Source organism: Moschus berezovskii, chromosome 6, assembly GCF_049115385.1.
Source record: "Moschus berezovskii isolate FMDL1 chromosome 6, NW_MosBer_1.0, whole genome shotgun sequence".
In the NCBI taxonomy this organism is placed as follows: Eukaryota; Metazoa; Chordata; class Mammalia; order Artiodactyla; family Moschidae; genus Moschus; species Moschus berezovskii.
In genome coordinates, this window is record NC_142465.1 from 112,866,693 (window position 1) to 112,886,248 (window position 19,556).

Sequence of the window (19,556 nt, forward strand, 5' to 3'; positions counted from 1 at the left end):
GGACAATGGGGAAAATTTAACATGGCCCGATTAACAGACACTACTAAGGAATGATTTATATTTTCCTTCAGTTCAGTTCAGTTCAGTCGCTCAGTCGTGTCCGACTCTCTGCGACCCCATGAATCACAGCACGCCAGGCCTCCCTGTCCATCACCAACTCCCGGAGTACACTCCAACTCATGTCCACAGAGTCGGTGATGCCATCCAGCCATCTCATTCTCCGTCGTCCCCTTCTCCTCCCGCCTCCAACCTTTCCCAGCATCAGAGTCTTTTCTATCCGATTTCACTGCCAAGGCACCACCCGAGTCCTCAATCACCACGGCCCAAAGACTCCTAGGACACTAACTCCAACCCTCTTTCGGTTTCCGCCACTCACTCTCCCGTCGGTTCAGGTTTTCATCACTTTTTTCACAGCTTTATTGAGATATATACTTCACATACTCTTCACCTTTTTGGAGTCTACAACTGAATACAATTAAATGGCTTCAAGAGTATCCAGAGCTGCTCAACCACCAGCACAATCAACCGGAAGACATCTTCATCACCCTAGGAAGAACCCCCGGACCCCACTAGCAGGGACACTGCCCAAAGGCCTTCTATATCCTTCGGCCCCTCCTCCGGGCCGCGTCAGGCGCCCAGACACCGTGGCTCCCTTATATCCCCTCGCGGGGCGGGTGCCAAAGCGCGCCTTCCTCGAGGCGCTAAGCCGCCCCCACCGCCCCGCATCCGCTCCCTCAAGCCCCAGATCCCCAGTGCTGCTGCGCCGGCGCTCCCAGGACCCGACGCTCCATCAGCCGGCTCGCCTACACACACTCACGCTGCGCCTGCAGCTGCTCCCGCAGGCTTCGCCCGCCTCCGCACCCACGACGGTGGGCCCATCGCAGGCCGCCCGCTTCTCAGCAGCCCGCTGCCGCCGCCGCCGGCGGAACCAGAAAGCTGCTCTCCAAGTGGAGAGTCGGCCAGGAGAGGGTGGTCCTTCCGGGTCACGTCTGCGTGAAGGGCCCCCACCCCCGCCCGCCCCCCCAAACCTCTGTCGTCCAGACTTCCGCTCCGGACGGCGGATCCTCCCCCTTGCGGCGCGCCCGCGCCCCGCCCCAACGCCGGCGGTGACGGAAGCACGCCGGGGTGACCTCACCCGCCAACATGGCGGCGGCGGTAGATTAGGGCAGCGGGTCGGAGCCGCCGCCGCCGCCGCCACAAGCGCGGGTTCGTGTGTGCAGCACCTGCCGCCGACTCTTTCACCTCTTCGAGTTGCAGGGGCCTGAGCCAGGTGAGGGGAGTAGGGTCGCGGGCAGGCCGCACCGGACCCTTTTCCAGCGCCGCCGGAGGCGTCCGAAGGCCGACGCGGGAGACGAAGCAGTGAGAAGTTGAGGGCGCGAGGCCAACACGCTGCCCCGCAGACTTGCCTGGGCGAGGGTGGGCCTCGGGCGAGGGGTGCGTGCGCGGGGCTCGAGTCCTAGCTCCCCGCCCTCCAGCCTGGTCGCGGCTTCTCCCTGAGATTCCCGGTCCCTCTCCCGGCGGCTCCGACGCCGCTGTCATTTGCTGTTACTATTGTTTCACATGTTCAGTTTTCCCACCCGTGGAGACACACGGTTCGCGCTAGGTGGTCTCTCCCTTTGGTCTTTCTCCCACCATCCCAGGGCGTCCCTGAGTGTTTTTCCTTCGTGCTCCAACTTTCCAGGCCGAGGCTTGCCCTCAGGTCCTGGGCCCTGGCCGCCGCCCTGCAGAGCTTGCCCGCACGAGCACCGTTCCTCGCGGGGCCAACTCGCTGTCTCTGCAAGTTTCAAGCGAAACAGACGGTCCCCTCCCTCCTTCCTTTTTTTTCTTTACGACTTGGAGCAAAACAAACAAGTCCTGCGAAACTGTCAGTGCGATTTCCCCGGGAGGTTTAGTCCAAACCAGAATGCTGGTCTATGCCCTGACTTGTTGTGTGACCTTGGATGAGTTGCCACACCCTTCTAGTACCTTCTTTTTTTTTTTTTTCCCTTCAGTCACCCAGAAAATTAAGCAAGTGTTTGTGTTGATAGTGAATTGTTGATACCTCACATACGCACCTGGAATAACTTAAACACCGTAAATTGCAAATATTTAAACCATTGTGGAATTTGCTTAGCTTGATAATGGACGGTTAGGGACTTTGAAATCCTTTTACTCTGATTGGTCAGGTACATTCTCAGTTTTGGTTTTTTTTTCCTTTCCCAAATGATGGATTTACTTATACCATCCTGTATCCCCGTAGCTGAGTCCCGTTGAAGGATACATGTTGTTGAGTCCAACCTGTTTTGTAGAGAAAAGGTGCTCGTTAGCACATCAGTTACTCAATATTTACTTCATATCTTATTCGGCTAAGCTTTTAGGACAGGTGATTTGCCACAATAATGATGATTATTTTAGGAAGACGTTTATTTTCTGAAACAATTTAGACATACAAAACAAGTGTGGTCCTGCCGTCCTGCTTTTTTATCGTGTTTTTTCAAACTTGATTTTGACGCATATCTTATTCCACATGAGTGGTCACCAAGAGTTCTTAATTAATATGTATTAACAGGGTTGAAGGGAGGGGGCTATTTTCAGAGTAGCTGATTTTTTTTTTTTAAACAGCGTTATTGAGGTACCATTAAGCCGTTCGCGTGTATAGTCACGGACTGTAGAACTATCACTGCAGTTTTCAACAGCCGTAAAAGAAACTCTGTGCTCGGTAGCAGTCATTCTTTATCCCCAGACTCTCCTACCCAGGCAGATCTGTTTTACGTTCTGTCTCTGTAGATCTGGATATTTCATAGGAACAGAATTATACAATATGTGGGGTTTTGTGCCTAGCTTTTTTTTTATCTCCATGTCGTAGCAGATATTGGCAATTCATTCCTTTTTTATGGCCACATAATATTGCAGCTTATGAATAGACCACATTTTACAAATTCATCAGTTAATGGGCAGTTGTTACATACTACTGCTGTGACCATTAATGGGAACTTTTTTGCCAGGAGAGTGTGTGTTTTTCTTTTCTCTGTCATATACTTAGGAGTGGAGCAGAGAAGCTGACAGTTATGTCTCCCTTTTATGCACATTATCTGCATACATGGGAAGCCTGATTACTTACTGTGAAAGTCAAACTACGTGTTTGTGGGGAGAGTGAGTGTGAGGCGTTCCTCTATAAGCACATTATCTTCATATGCCAGCTGCTGAGTGGAGACATTTGTGGATGGCTCTTAACGCAGGATTGAACTGGCGTCTTCATTTAGGTGTGTTTCAGTTGGAAAGTGATAATGTACACTAAAATAATTTAGTGTCTGCTGAATTTTAAAATGAAATGCTTAGTTGAGTTTCTCAGTTGAACCCAGTGAAATTTCTGTGGTTTCACAATATTTATTAGGGTTATGTAACTTTTCCCGTGGTCATGTATGGATGCGAGAGTTGGACTGTGAAGAAAGCTGATCACCGAAGAATTGATGCTTTTGAACTGTGGTGTTGGAGAAGACTCTTGAGAGTCCCTTGGTCTGCAAGGAGATCCAACCAGTCCATTCTAAAGGAGATCAATCCTGGGTGTTCATTGGAAGGACTGATGTTAAAGCTGAAACTGCAATACTTTGGCCACCTCATGCGACGAGTTGACTCACTGGAAAAGACTCTGATGCTGGGAAAGGTTGGGGGCGGGAGGAGAAGGGGACAACAGAGAATGAGATGGCTGGAAGGCATCACCGACTCGATGGACATGAGTTTGAGTGAACTCTGGGAGTTGGTGATAGACAGGGAGGCCTGGCGTGCTGTGATTCATGGGGTCACGGAGAGTCGGACACGACTGAGCGACTGAACTGAACTGAACTTTGGGAGAAAGTTCTAGAATTCTGTAAGAATAAAGTATGGATTGAAAAGATGAAATTAAAAAGAAAAAAAATGAAGTTATTGGAGTGCATGTTAATTTCTGGAGCTTTGAAAAAAGTCTTTACTCAAACCACCAATGGGACTGGAGTCTGGGAATCAAAAACTGTTAATGTTTAAAACTCCAGAGTTTTCATTTGTAACTGAATTATCTGTGGACTTTCATATTTCTCTTTATAAACTGGGATTATAGACCTACTCAACTCCATATGGGAGTATTTAACAATATAATAAGGTTACCATTTTATTTTGGTGGGAGGAAATGGTCTTAAAAACAAAGCTTCCTAAAATAATATAAATACATCATGTTAAATTGTGTTTGTGTTAACGGTTCTGTGGGGTTAATAGATACAATTAAGTGTGATATTCTAAGTCAGTATTTCTGAGGTTGGTGTTAGAAGTTTGTCTGTAATAGCAGCCAAGGTGGTGATGATGAGACAAGGTAGGGAAACAACTGCAAGACACTCGTGTTGCTGCAGATTTGCTTTTCATAAGATTTTAAAGCAGAATCGAATAGGTGCTGTAGGCGTTCTGGCTACCCTTCCTACAAAATGCCCAATTCCTACACTGCTGTCCTGGCATTTGCACTGGTCTTCATAGTAGAAATCCAATTTTAGGAAAAGCAAACTGTTTATTGTGAGATTGTGGATTTGACAATGTTAGTGAAGGATCACATATGTATAAACACAGGATTAAGTTACCCTGAGCTTCCTCGGGCCACCCATCTGGCTGACAGCTACCTGTAACTTCAGAGAGGAACAAACTAAAGGTGTCAGGCAGAGAAAGAAATGGCTGGGCAACACAGCTGTATTCAACAGCTTGTTAGAATTGTGCAAAATACAGGAGTTTTTATATTGAAGATCATTCTTGTGCTTAATCATTTCTTGACACCAAGAATATTTCCACCTAATTTGAATTAGGTGTTCTAGATGGAATGTAAAGAGTAAAAGTGGCTGTGTCTTTCTCATCATTGGAAAGAAGCTTGTGCTGTCTCAGACAGGAACGTCCTCTGGTTGATGAGGTCGTAGTGGACTGGTCCCCTGCTTCCAGTGGGCTCAGAGCCTGTTTGCTTTTCCTTTAACCTGTCTCCCCCCTCCCCGCCGCCACCCCACCATTCTCAAAATTGACAAAATCACTTCTTTCGGTACTATGGGTGTCTGATATTTGGGACATTGCCTTGTTTTTCTACCGTCGCTTCCCGTTGTCATTAGTGGGAGCATTTTCACTTCTGTGTCCTCTCACCCTGAACGCTGCCAGGCTTGCGGGAGGTGTGTGTTGGAAGGGTGCAGGCCTGCGAGGTCGGAAGGGAGGAGAGTGCCCTCCACCAGGTGGTTGTGCAGTTAGCCGGCCGTTCTGATTTTTGGCAGATAAATTGTCTGCTCTGCCTCCTCTAATAGAGCTGAGGCTGCCTCTCCTTCCTTCCGGCCTGGGGGCTCCCTGTGACAGTGCTTCAGCGGCGGAGGTCTCATGCACGGGGAGTCTGTGCTGTGTGTTAGAGACGCAGGCGCCCTTGGTTCAGCACGCGGACTTTAGTCTGCATAGAGTGTGGCAGAGGGAGTGGGTGCCCTGTTCCCAGAGCACCCAGCAGTGGGGCTGTGCAGTGTACACTTGGCATATTCTCAGTGCCTTTGAAAAATTGTAACTGAATACAAGTGCACTGGACATAAAATAGCGTGTCTTTTTAATTGAAGCTGATGTGCAATATTATATGTTACAGTTATACAGCATAGTGATTCCAAAGTTTTAAAGGTTATACTCCATTTACAGCTATTATAAAAATTGGCTATATTCCTGGTGTTGTAGACACATAGTGGTGTTTCTGAGGTCTGCCTGCCCCGTCACCTGAACGAGCTGCTTCACTGCTCTGAAACTGGCAGCTTAGGCAGAGTTAGAGGAGCTAGACGGATGTTTTAACCTGTGGGTGTGCTGTGTTTCTGACTAGGATGTCAGAGATACATGTGAAGCTTAAAGACTGTATGCTAAACTGAAAGGAGTTAAATGTGTGTGACCATCTTCTTCCTTAGTGTGAATCATTAAGAATGATTGAGTGTAATAGAATCATTCATCAACCGTGTAGATGTGTGGCTACTGACATGTATACTACAGCTGAGGACTTCATTGTGAATAGGATGGCGAGTTTGGAAGGTGGAGAGTTGTGAAATCATGACCAAGATGGCGTTTGTTCAGTCACCAGGTCATGTCCAACTCTGTGGTCAACTTTATGGCATTTGTGGTTGGGTAGTTGGGACATCTAAGGAGATTTGAAGAGCACTAGATTAAAAGTCCTAGATGCTTTATCTGTAGCATCTGGGTTGGTGTGTAATTAAAAATGTCTTCAAAGATGTGGACTCTGATAAATACAAGGAATTTTTTAAAGAATTAATGTTATTGTAGTATAGTTGATTTACAATGTTGTGTTAATTTCTCTTTTCTTCCCACACCATATTGCTTGTGGGATCTAGTTCCCCAACCAGGGATTGAACCTGGGCCAGGGCAGTGAAAGCACCAAATCCTAACCACTGGACCACCAGGGAATTCCCAATGATGTGGAATTTCTGTTGTTGTCCAGTAGCTAAGTCAGTCCAGCTCTTTTCGATCTCATGGATTGCAGCACACCAGGCTCCTGTCCTTCACTATCTCAATTTGAGCTAATTTGAGTTAGCTCAAATTCATGTCCATTGAATCGGTGATGCTATCTAACTATTTCATCCTCCTTCATCCCCATCTCCTTTTGACTTCAGTCTTTCCCAGCATCGGGGTCTTTTCCAATGAGTCAGCTCTTTGCATCAAGTGGCCAAAGTATTGGGGCTTCAGCATCAGTCCTTCCAGTGAATATTCAGGGTTGATTTCCTTTAGAATTGACTGCTTTGTTCTCCTTGCTGTCCAAAGGATCCTCAGGAGTCTTTTCCAGCACCACAGTTTGAAAGCATCAATTCTTCGGTGCTCAGCTTTCTTTATGGTCCAACTTTCACAAGCATACATGACTACTGGAAAAACCATAGCTTTGACTAGACAGAACTTTGTTGGCAAAGTGATGTCTCTGCTTTTTAATATGCTGTCTAGGTTTATCATAACTTTCCTTCCAAGGAGCAAGTGTCTTTTAATTTTATGGCTGCAGTTGCCGTCCGAAGTAATTTTGGAGCCCCAGAAAATAAAATTTGTCGCTGTTTCCACTTTTTCCCCTTCCATTTGCCATGAAGTGATGGGATCAGATGCCATGATCTTAGTTTTTTGAGTTTGGAGTTTTAAGCCAGCCTTTTCACTCTCCTTTTTCACTCCTATCAAGAGGCTTTAGTTCCTCTTCACTTTCTTTTATTTGAGTGGTATCTACATATCTGAGGTTGTTGATAGTTCTCCCTGCAATCTTGATTTCAGCTTTTGATTCATCCACCATGGCATTTCACATGATGTACTCTGCGGTGGCTCAGAGGTTAAAGCGTCTGCCTCCAATGCAGGAGACTCGGGTTTGATCCCTGGGTCAGGAAGATCCCCTGGAGAAGGAAACGGTAACCCACTCCAGTATTTTTGACTGGAGAATCCCATGGACGGAGAAGCCTAGTAGGCTACAGTCCACGGGATCGCAAAGAGTTGGACATGACTGAGCGACGGAACAAAAGAACTCTGCATAGAAGTTAAATAAGCAGGGTGACAATATACAGCCTTGTTGTACTCTTTTCCCAGCTGAACTAGTCAGTTGTTCTATGTGGTAATTTCTGCTGTACATCAAAGGGATTTTTATATATACATACACATTCTTTTTCATATTCCTTTCCATTATGATTTATCGCGGGGAATATACTTCCTCGTGCTATACAGTAGGACCTTGTTGTTTATCCATTATAGTATAGTTTGCATCTGCAAACCCCAAAGTCCCAATCCATCCCACCCCTCCCTCCACCCCGTTGGCAACTACAAGCCTGTTCTCTGTGTCTGCCAGTCTGTTTCTGTTTTGTAGATGAGTTCATTTGTGTCATATTTTAGATTCCACATATAAGTGATGTCATATGGTATTAGTCTGTCTCTTTCTGAATTATTTCACTTAGTGTAATAATCTCTAGGTGCGTCTGTGTTGCTGCAAATGGCATTATTTCACTCTTTTTTATGGCTGAGTAATATTCCAGTCCATGCAGGCATGTGCGTGTGTGGGAGAGCGAGAGAGTAAACGCCACGTCATTTTTATCCATTCCTCTGTCAGTGGGCATTTAGGTTGCTTCCATGGCTTGGCTGTTGTAGATATTGCTGCATTGGGGTGCCTGGATAAATACAAGAAATTTGATTGTAACAAATTCTAGAACATTCATTTTTTTTTTAATTTAAAGCATTATTTAGAAGATGAGTACTTCTTTGTTCCTCTTAACAAAAACTTCTGAGACTTTTCACAGGTTAAATTTTGTTATTGATTTACTCTGTTCTCTCTTTTGGAACTTTACTTAGTAATTTATTCCTTGCTCTCTCTTTATTTCTCATCAGCTCTCACTGAATGTAAGCATGCTTAAGTCTCTTTCATTGTGACAAAATTAAAGAATTGTCAGACCCTTTGTTCTCAGACTCCTTTCTCCCCTTGAAACCAGAATTTTATGTTCATTCTTTTTAATCTCTTTATATAGTCACCCTTTTATTCTGTGTATTTCAAATTCTCCATACTTTCTTTCATTGTTTATTCATTTATCTTAGTTTGTTTAGTACAGATCTTAAATTTTGTCAACATTTCCTGCCTCTTTTTCCTATTATTGGTTATCTGAATGTTTTTCTTTTATCAGATATTTCTTAAGATCTAAAAACAGTCTGTATCATTGCTTTTATTTGGAAACCTTAATAAAACACTTCGGTTTGCAGTGACTATTAAGATACATAAGTGAGTGAAAGTTGCTCAGTCATGTCTGACTCTTTGCGACCCTGTGGACTGTGTAGTCCGTGGAATTCTCCAGGCCAGAATACTGGAATTCAAGTCCAGAGAGGAGGCGAGAGGAAGTCTGCAAGGAGAGGACCTTCCCCCCAACCCCCACCCCATTGCACACACAGCTTCTTCTCTCACTGCTCGGGCTCAGACTAGTTGTATGGCACACGAAGCTGCGGAGGAAACAGGAGATGTCACCTGCAACTGTGAAGGCTTTAATAGTAGAAGAATGAGAAAATACTGGCTGGGGGCATGGTGCAGCGTAAAGAGAGGGCAGAGCTACTGTCCTTGCCACACAGGTGAAAGTAGGGTAACTGGGGGAGATAGAAAGGGAAATGTGCTTTTGACTGGAAATCTGAATACATACATTCCTACTGTAAGTAAACTGAAGTTATGTTTTTTAAAGATTACCGAGAGGATAAGTCTGAGAAATATTTATTTTGGTATTTAGTTGAATGGTTGGAGTTAATGGGAGAATGTATTGGCATGTAACGAAGTTTTTTTAAAAAAACTATTTGACTGCATCGAGTCTGAGTTGTGGCACTCAGGATATTCCCTTACAGTGCAAGAACTCTCTAGTTGGACTCTAGTTGTGTTGTGAGAGCTCAGTTGCCCCTGGGGCATGTGGTGTCTTAGTTCCCCGACCAGGAATGGAACCGAGTCCCCTGCATTGCAAGGTGGATTCCCAACCACTGGCCACCAGGGACATCCCAGCGTGTAATGAACTGTACACTAAAAAATACTCTTCTGGTTTTAGGTTTTGTACATCTGTAAGTAGACATTTTCGGAGCTCTGCCGGCCAGCCCCATGGCGTCCTCAACTACTGTGCCTCTAGGATTTCACTATGAAACGAAGTACGTGGTTCTCAGCTACTTGGGACTCCTTTCTCAGGAGAAGCTGCAAGAGCAGCATCCTTCTTCACCCCAAGGTATTGTCTTTGGCTTGTGTTTGAATTAAGTAATAATCATTAATGTGTGCCAAAATGTCTGTCTGAGCACTGCATAGCCGTGGCTGTGAGTCTGAATAATGCTATCAGCTCTTAAAGACTAACCCGTCACTCTGTCCCTTCCCAACCCCTGATCCATTCCCAGAAGCATGACTTTTAATTTTTTTTTAAGAACTTGATTTTTTTTTTTTTTTGGTTGCACCACATGGTTTAAGAGATCTTAGTTCCCTAACCAGGTATTGAACCTGTGCCCCTTGCAGTGGAAGCATGGATTCTTAACCCCTGGACCACCAAGGGAGGCCCAGGAGCTCAATATTTTGAATGATTGCCATTGGTAGAGGTAAAAAACATACTAAATACATGTAAATAAATAGAAATACATCTGCCTTTAGAGATTTCCTACTTAACAGGATATAGATTAGAATTAATTATTTTTGAAGTTTATAACAAGTTCTTAGAATTATGTTTTTTCAAGGATATTAAGTTTTTTTTATTGAAGTATGGTTTATTTACAGTGCTGTGTTAACTTCAGGTGTGCTGCAGTGATTCAGTTATAGATACATGTCAGTTCTTTTTCAGATTCTTTCATCTTCTAGGTGGTTATGAAATACTGCGTATAGGTCTCTGTGCTGTACAGTAGGTCCTTATTTATCTGTTCTTTATATAGTAGTAAGGATATTAGATTTAAACAGTGGATTAATCTCTCAGAGTTTTTAGCACTATTCTTTGTATTGTGGAGTTGTGTATAATTTTATTTGCCAGACGAAGCTTAAAACAGTTACTAGAATCTGAATTAGTCTTCTTCATTAATATGTAACATCATCTTCTTAAATATTCTCATCACAGGTTTTACTGTAGCCATGGAGGTAGTTTTTATCTGCTATTATTTTAGCTCAAGAAAGTATCCTGTCGAGATTCAGAAAAGACGGGCTCCCGTAGCCATTGCAACTATAGGGATGACCAGAGATGTCTTAAAGGAGCTCGTAAATGCTGACATGTAACTCGAGGGTGTGTTGTGTTTTTAAACATTCAATCATATTTTGAATTCCCTGAGCTCAGTAGCTGTTTACACAAGGTTACATCAAAATAGCTTCAAAGATACCAAAAAGGAAAATTTTTTTCCTACTAAAATTTAATTTATTATTTAAATATTTAAATACTATCCCCAATATTTAATTTATTTCACCAAACTCAGTCAGCAGCTATTTTACTTTCTGTTATTTTCTGATATTACTCAAGATTCACATAGTTTTCAAGAGCTTCCCAGGCCAGTACAGGAGACTCAAGAGACACGGGTTCGATTCCTGGGTCAGGAAGATCCCCTGGAGAAGGAAATGGCAACCCACTCCATTGTTCTTGCCTGGAGAATCCCATGGACAGAGAAACTGGTGGGCTGCAGTCCATAGGACTGCAGAGAGTGGACATGACTGAGCGGCTGAGCACTACTACAGTTTTCAGATAGTTGTAATAATTGATGGCAGTGACTGTGGTGATTTTTTCCCCCCCATTTTATCATGTTTACGTTTCTGTATTGTGTCTCCGTTCAGTTCAGTTCAGGTCAGTCGCTCAGTCATGTCCGACTCTCCGCGACCCCATGAACCACAGCACGCGAGGCCTCCCTGTCCATCACCAACTCCCGGAGTACACTCAAACTCATGTCCACAGAGTCGGTGATGCCATCCAGCCATCTCATTCTCCGTCGTTCCCTTCTCCTCCCGCCCCCAACCTTTCCCAGCATCAGAGTCTTTTCCAGTGAGTCAACTCGTCGCATGAGGTGGCCAAAGTATTGCAGTTTCAGCTTTAGCATCAGTCCTTCCAATGAACACCCAGGATTGATCTCCTTTAGAACCGACTGGTTGGATCTCCTTACAGTATAAGGGACTCTCAAGAGTCTTCTCCAACACCACAGTTCAAAAGCATCGATTCTTCGGTGATCAGCTTTCTTCACAGACCAACTCTCACATCCATACATGACCATGGGAAAAACCATTGCCTTGACTAGACGGACCTTGGTTGGCAAAGTAATGTCTCTGCTTTTTAATATACTATCAAGGTTGGTCATAACTTTCCTTCTAAGGAGCAAGTGTCTTTTAATTTCATGGCTGCAATCAGCATCTGCAGTGATTTTGGAGCCCCAAAAATAAAGTCTGACACTGTTTCCACTGTTTTTCCATCTATTTCCCATGAAGTGATGGGACCAGATGCCATGATCTTTGTTTTCTGAATGTTGAGCTTCAAGCCAACCTTTTCACTCTCCTCTTTCACTTTCATCAAGAGGCTTTTGAGTTCCTCTTCACTTTCTGCCATAAGAGTGGTGGCATCTGCATATCTGAGGTTATTGATATTTCTCCCAGCAATCTTGATTCCAGCTTGTGCCTCCTCCAGCCCAGCGTTCCTCATGATGTACTCTGCATATAAGTTAAATAAGCAAGGTGACAATATACAACCTTGACGTACCCCTTTTCCTATTTGGAACCAGTCTGTTGTTCCATGTCCAGTTCTAACTGTTGCTTCCTGACCTGCATACAGGTTTCTCAAGAGGCAGGTCAGGTGGTCTGGGATTCCCATCTCTTTCAGAATGTTCCACAGTTTATTGTGATTGACACAGTCAAAGGCTTTGGCATAGTCATTATTGCATGTCTAAATGTTGCCACGGAAAAGAAATGCAAAAGAGCGAAATGGCTGTCTGAGGAGGCCTTACAAATAGCTGTGAAAAGAAGAGAGGCGAAAAGCAAAGGAGAAAAGGAAAGATATAAGCATCTGAATGCAGAGTTCCAAAGAATAGCAAGGAGAGATAAGAAAGACTTCCTCAGTGATCAATGCAAAGAAATAGAGGAAAACAACAGAATAGAAAAAATAAGAGACCTCTTCAAGAAAATTAGAGATTCCAAGGGAACATTTCATGCAAAGATGGGCTCGATAAAGGACAGAAATGGTATGGACCTAACGGAAGCAGAAGATATTAAGAAGAGGTGGCAAGAATACACAGAAGAACTATACAAAAAAGATCTTCACGACCAAGATAGTCACGATAACGTGATCACTGACCTAGAGCCAGACATCTTGGAATGTGAAGTCAAGTGGGCCTTAGAAAGCATCACTACTAACAAAGCTAGTGGAGGTGATGGAATTCCAGTTGAGCTATTTCAAGTCTTGAAAGATGATGCTGTGAAAGTGCTGCACTCAATATGCCAGCGGATTTGGAAAACTCAGCAGTGGCCACAGGACTGGAAGAGGTCAGTCTTCATTCCAATCCCAAAGAAAGGCAATGCCAAAGAATGCTCAAGCTACCGCACAATTGCACTCATCTCACACGCTAGTAAAGTCATGCTCAAAATTCTCCAAGCCAGGCTTCAGCAGTATGTAAACCGTGAACTCCCAGATGTTCAAGCAGGTTTTAGAAAAGGCAGAGGCACCAGAGATCAAATTGCCAACTTCTGCTGGATCATGGAGAAAGCAAGAGAGTTTCAGAAAAACATCTATTTCTGCTTCATTGACTATGCCAAAGCCTTTGTGTTGATCACAATAAACTGTGGAACATTCTGAAAGAGATGGGAATCCCAGACCACTTGACCTGCCTCTTGAGAAACCTGTATGCAGGTCAGGAAGCAACAGTTAGAACTGGACATGGAACAACAGACTGGTTCCAAATAGGAAAAGGGGTACGTCAAGGTTGTATATTGTCACCTTGCTTATTTAACTTATATGCAGAGTACATCATGAGGAACGCTGGGCTGGAGGAGGCACAAGCTGGAATCAAGATTGCTGGGAGAAATATCAATAACCTCAGATATGCAGATGCCACCACTCTTATGGCAGAAAGTGAAGAGGAACTCAAAAGCCTCTTGATGAAAGTGAAAGAGGAGAGTGAAAAGGTTGGCTTGAAGCTCAACATTCAGAAAACAAAGATCATGGCATCTGGTCCCATCACTTCATGGGAAATAGATGGAAAAACAGTGGAAACAGTGTCAGACTTTATTTTTGGGGCTCCAAAATCACTGCAGATGCTGATTGCAGCCATGAAATTAAAAGACGCTTACTCCTTGGAAGGAAAGTTATGACCAACCTTGATAGTATATTAAAAAGCAGAGACATTACTTTGCCAACCAAGGTCCGTCTAGTCAAGGCAATGGTTTTTCCTGTGGTCATGTATGGATGTGAGAGTTGGTCTGTGAAGAAAGCTGATCGCCGAAGAATCGATGCTTTTGAACTGTGGTGTCGGAGAAGACTCTTTGAGAGTCCCTTATACTGCAAGGAGATCCAACCAGTCCATTCTAAAGGAGATCAATCCTGGGTGTTCATTGGAGGGACTGATGCTAAAGCTGAAACTGCAATACTTTGGCCACCTCATGCGACGAGTTGACTCACTGGAAAAGACTCTGATGCTGGGAAAGGTTGGGGGCGGGAGGAGACGGGGACAACCGAGAATGAGATGGCTGGATGGCATCACCGACTCTGTGGCCATGAGTTTGAGTGAACTCCAGGAGTTGGTGGTGGACAGGGAGGCCTGGCATGCTGTGGTTCATGGGGTCACGGAGAGTCGGACACGACTGAGCGACTGAACTGAACTGAAATGTTGCCATCTTTTTAAACATTGATAGACTGCAATACAGTTTTTGGTTTACCATAGGACCCCTTTTGTCTAGGTCACTAACACTGGTAGTAGGGCTTTTACTGAAGAAGTCAAGGCAAGAAGGAATTCTAAACAAAATGGTTGTTATAAGAAAATTTAATTAAAATGTTAATAAATGTACATTTACTTAGTAATTTTGGTGTATGGTCAGGGCATTTTTCTTTCTGAATGTGATTCTGTTGATTGGAATTCCGTGTCCTCTTTCTACCGTAAACTATGTTTCCATGTCTATTATGTGCACTTTTAAGTTTATGCTTAAAGTGGAGGAAGCACATGAAAGCACTTGTAGTCTCATTGAAGAGGTGTCCAGATTTTCATACCTTTTTCCTCTAATCTTGTACATTTGTTTCTCTCACACCTAACTTGAGGTGGTGTTTTTAAAAGCAGCTTCACAGAACATATAATTTCACTTTCAACAAGCCTCACTGCATGTCATACTTCAGTGAGACCTGTAATTTTAAGTCAACTGCACCATTTCAGTGACCAGTGTAACTTTACTGGTTATACTGTATACTGGTTTACTGGTTATATTGGATCTACCTGCCCCCCCGGTCCCCGCCCAAACTGAAAGTGAAGAGTCCTAAGCACTGGACTGCCAGGAAGTCCCAGTATTCCCAGTATAATAAATAGGCTGGGAGAATGATAACTGACTGTTGGCAGGCACATGCCCTGTACACGTGTGCTGGGTGGCGTCTACTGTCTGTCTGCGTGTGCTCAGCCTGCAGTGGGTCCGGTAACTCAGTTCATGATTTGTAGAGAGGGTATTGAAGAGCAGTTCCCCCCACCTCTAACGGTTATTTACCTTTGTAATTTGTCCAGAGTCAAACTGCAGAGCCAAAAAGGAGTGAGCAGTCATGTGGTCGCTGCACCTGCCTAGTTATTTTCATTGCCAGCTGTGAAGGGGGCCCGGTCAGAGGAAGTTAGCCTTCAGTTTGTCATGCTCGGCACACACAGGGACGCTGGGGCTCCTGCAGGCCACCCCTCTCAGCCATCTACCCCTCCAGTGTACATGCAGTGAAATCTATCCATTATTTCATGTAACACTTGATTAAGGTAATTGTCAACAGAATCTCAGTTAGCATAACAGGGATAGTAATTCTGCAGTGTTTACCTCAGCACCCCAGATTCAGCCAAGTGAGTAAATCCCAGACAGACTAATTGGTCTTTTTTCAGATAATCGCGGCCTTTCTTTTGGCCATGCTGTGCGGCAGGTGGGATCTCAGTTCCCTGACCAGGAATTGAACCCACACCCCCTACATTGGAAATGTGGAGTCTTAACCACCTGCTCTCCAGGCTTGCAACACTGCAGTCATCCTTTGCCTCGCCTCTCTGCTTGCTTCCTCTTTCTTTCCCTCTTTCTTTGTCCACTATATATTAACTGTTACAGTTTTGTGACGATTCTCCCATTTTCCTTTAAATCCTGCCTCAGGATTTGAAAGAAATGTCTCCTGACTTTTCTCCTTCATTTCCTGTGTTCTCCATCAAGTAATTTGAAGGCCACAAGCGAGCTGCACTTCCTTACATTACCTCTCACATCAGGAGCCCACTTTTTCCCTCCGTCTATCCTACAGAAGACCGCGTTACCTGTTGTGTCTCCTAGCTCCTGTTGCTTTAGACTGTCAGTGAGCCATGCTTATTCCTAGTAGTTTTTCACTCGAGCCGAGCTGCCCCTGACAGTTGTTGTTGTTTAGTTGCTGAGTCGTGTCTGACTCTCTGCAGGCCCACGGACTGCAGCACGCCAGGCTTTGCTGTCCTTCACTACCCAGTGATGCCGTCTAACCATCTCATCCTCTGTTCACCCATCTTCTCCTCATTCCCTCAATCAGGGTCTTTTCCAGTGAGTTGGCTCTTTGCATCAGGTGGCCAAAGTATTGGAGCTTCAGCATCAGTCCTTCCAATGAATATTCAGGGTTGATTTCCTTTAGGATTGACTGGTTTGATCCAAGGGACTCTGAAGAGTCTTCTCCAACACCACAGTTCAAAAGCATCCATTCTTAAGCACTCAGCCTTCTTTATGGTCCAACTTTCACATCCATACATGACTCCTGGGAAAACAATAGCTTTGACTCAACAAAACTTTGGTTTTGTAGTCGATAAAGTGATGTTGTTGGTAAAGTGATGTCTCTGCTTTTTAATACGCTGTCTAGGTTTGTCATAGCTTTCCTTCCAAGGAGTAAGCATTTTTAATTTCATGGCTGCAGCACTGTCCGAAGTGATTTTGGAGCCCAAGAAAATAAAATCTGTCACTGTTTCCACTTTTCCCCATCAGCTTGCCATGAAGTGGTGGGACCAGATGCCATGATCTTGGTTTTTTGAATGTTGAGTTTTAAGCCAGCTTTTTCATTCTCCTCTTTCATCTTCATGAGCTCTACCTCAGGCTTTAGATAACAAACTGGAGAGCAAAGCAGCAGAGACAGCAATTAAAGCCCAAATTTTTCTCCTAAGAGGTTAGCATACACATTTGTATTTACATACGAATACAGTGTACTTGGACTTAAGTACATAGTTCCTCTATACTTTTTGCCATTAGGGTGATGTTATCTGCATGTCTGAGGTTGTTCATATTTCTCGCAGCAGTCTTGATTCCAGCCCAGGATTTTGCTTGATGTACTCCTTTCCTTGTTGTACTCCTTTCCCAATTTTGAACCCGTCTGTTGTTTCATGTCCAGTTCTAACTGTTGCTTCTTGACCTACATACAGATTTCTCACGAGGCAGGTAAGGTGGTCTGGTACTCCCATCTCTTTAAGAATTTTCCAGTTTGTTGTGATCCACACAGTCACAGGCTTTTGCATAGTCGGTGAAGCAGAAGTGGATGTTTTTCTGGATTTCCTGTGAGAATGTTTCCTGAGGATTCCCCAGACCTGTTTCTCTTTCTGTCTGAGGCATGAAGGAAATTGCATCTAAGCAGGGCCCTGAGACTGGTCCTAGCCAGTGAAACTCAGGTGCCTGGGCTTGTGTCACTTCCAGGCTGTGGCGTTTAAGGGCCAGCGTGCCTTCTCCCCATGATGTTTCCCTTGCCCGTGGTGTGTGTAGGCTGATTCGAGGGGGAGAGGTGTTCCTGAGGACGCACTCACAGGAGAGTGCCACCACCCTCAGGAGGGGTTGCTGAGTCACTGTAGGACACAGTCTTCTTGCCTCCAGTCCCCAGATTAGATATGGAGCACACAGGAGAGATGCATCTTTGGGTTAAGTTGCTGAAGTCACTGGCTTTATTTATTATTGCAGCTTAGATTCCTGTCTTCATTAATGTATCTCCCCTGTGTGCACATTAGTGTGACCAGCTGTCCAGTTTGCCCAGGCTTGAGTAAAACTGGGAAAGTCCTGAGCAAACTAGATGAGTTGGTCACTCAAATACATACATATGTTCCCATCTACTAGATTCCACTTATGTATGATATTTTTTCACTGTAACAAACTTTGTGGTCCACAAAAACCAGGCCTTTTCAAGCCCTGTGATTTATTAAGTTTGTAAAGACCTTACATATTTATGTAAGCCTGTGTTAATCAATTTTTTTCCTTCTGTTTGAGCATAGAATTTTTTTTTCTACCCAAATATTGTAGGATCTGAGAAGTTTACCTGCTTTGGTGTTTTTGTTTTGTTTTTGAAATTTGGTTGTTACCCTTATATTGTTTCCTTAAGCCCAAGTACACTGTATTTGTATGTAAATACAAATGTGTATGCTAACCTCTTAGGAGAAAAATTTGGGCTTTAATTGCTGTCTCTGCTGCTTTGCTCTCCAGTTTGTTATCTAAAGCCTGAGGTAAAGCTCCCTTCTATGCCATGCTGTTATAAATAGAACCTCTGCAGCGTGCATTGGTGCAGAGTGGTTAGGGTTTGGTTTCAAGTTCATGAAGCAATAGATGTGAGAAGAAGAGGCTAAAGAAGGTGGCCCTATCGTTAGTCAAGATTTCTGTCACATGAAATGTCTTTCATTTTTTCCTCAGTGAGTCATGTGCTGGGTACATAACTTCTCCTTAAATAGTTAACTCTGTGCTTTTCCAGAAGTTGTCAGCTCGTCTGGACTCCATTAGTTTGTGTTGAATATGTTCAACGTTATATATTCTGACTAGCAGAAGTCATGCTGATTTGTGTAAAGTGATCCCAAGTAACAACTTGTTACGTTCAACTTTGCTTGTATTAATACAGAGCACCTTGATGTTGTAGTCATTAATACGGATTCAATAAGACATGTCTTAGGTTAGGAAGGAGAGTAGGTTCGTGTCTGTTAATTAGTAATGTGACTGTCAAATGCATGTCATTTTGGTGCTGGCTGGATATTCACTCCGCTGTTAAACATTGATCCCCCATTCTACTCACCCCTCCCTCTCTAAGCAAACACTGTTCTCCTCTCTGCCTCTGTGGGTCTCATTGGCGTGAAATCGCACAGTATCTGTCCTTTTGTGTCTAGCTTGTTTTGCTTAGCGTCGTGTCTGTAAGGGTCACCTGTGTTGTAGCGTTTTTCAGACTTTTACTCCTTCTTAAGGCTGACTCATGTTGCCTTCTGTGTAGAAAGCTTGTTTTGTTTACCCGTTCATCTGGCTGGTAGACATCTGCTTATCTGCCTTTTGACGGTGGTGAATAACTCAGTAATGGAAACTGGTGTACGAATGGTCTGAGTGTCAGCTTGCCTTTCTTTTGGGCATATACCCAGGTGTGAAATGGCTGGGTCATCCTGCATTTACATGTTTTGAGGACATGCCACCCTTTCTTCCCCAGTTGCTGCATCATTTTACAGTCCAGTCAGCAGTGCATGGGGGGGTCTGATTTCTCCACACCCTCACCAACATTGCTGTTTTCTGCCCTTTTGTAGCAGTTCTCCTAATGAGTCAGAAGTTGTATCTCCTTGCGGTAGCTCATTTTTTATTGCTGAGTAATATTTCATTTGGAGGGACTGATGCTAAAGCTGAAACTGCAATACTTTGGCCACCTCATGCGACGAGTTGACTCACTGGAAAAGACTCTGATGCTGGGAACGGTTGGGGGCGGGAGGAGAAGGGAACGATGGAGAATGAGATGGCTGGATGGCATCACCGACTCTGTGGACAGGAGTTTGAGTGTACTCCGGGAGTTGGTGATGGACAGGGAGGCCTGGCGTGCTGTGATTCATGGGGTCGCGGAGAGTCGGACACGACTGTGCAACTGAACTGAACTGAACTGAATATTTCATTGTATGGATGTACCACAATTTGTTTATCCATT

At 44.3% G+C, this 19,556-nt stretch overlaps 1 protein-coding gene across 2 annotated transcripts in view; it reads left to right on the forward strand.

Annotated features, from left to right (window-relative positions):
- Positions 1-1,107: 1,107 nt before the first annotated feature.
- The window catches only part of BCL2L13 (BCL2 like 13), a 52,748-nt gene continuing 34,299 nt past the window's right edge, over positions 1,108-19,556 (forward strand). The window contains exons 1-2 of one of the 2 annotated variants that reach the window (XM_055396787.2): positions 1,108-1,270; positions 9,534-9,704. In XM_055396787.2, coding sequence (XP_055252762.1) covers positions 9,584-9,704 — 121 coding nt within the window. In that variant the 5' untranslated portion in view covers positions 1,108-1,270; positions 9,534-9,583. The remainder of the gene's footprint in view (positions 1,271-9,533; positions 9,705-19,556) is intronic. The other variant, XM_055396786.2, reaches the window with a different exon arrangement.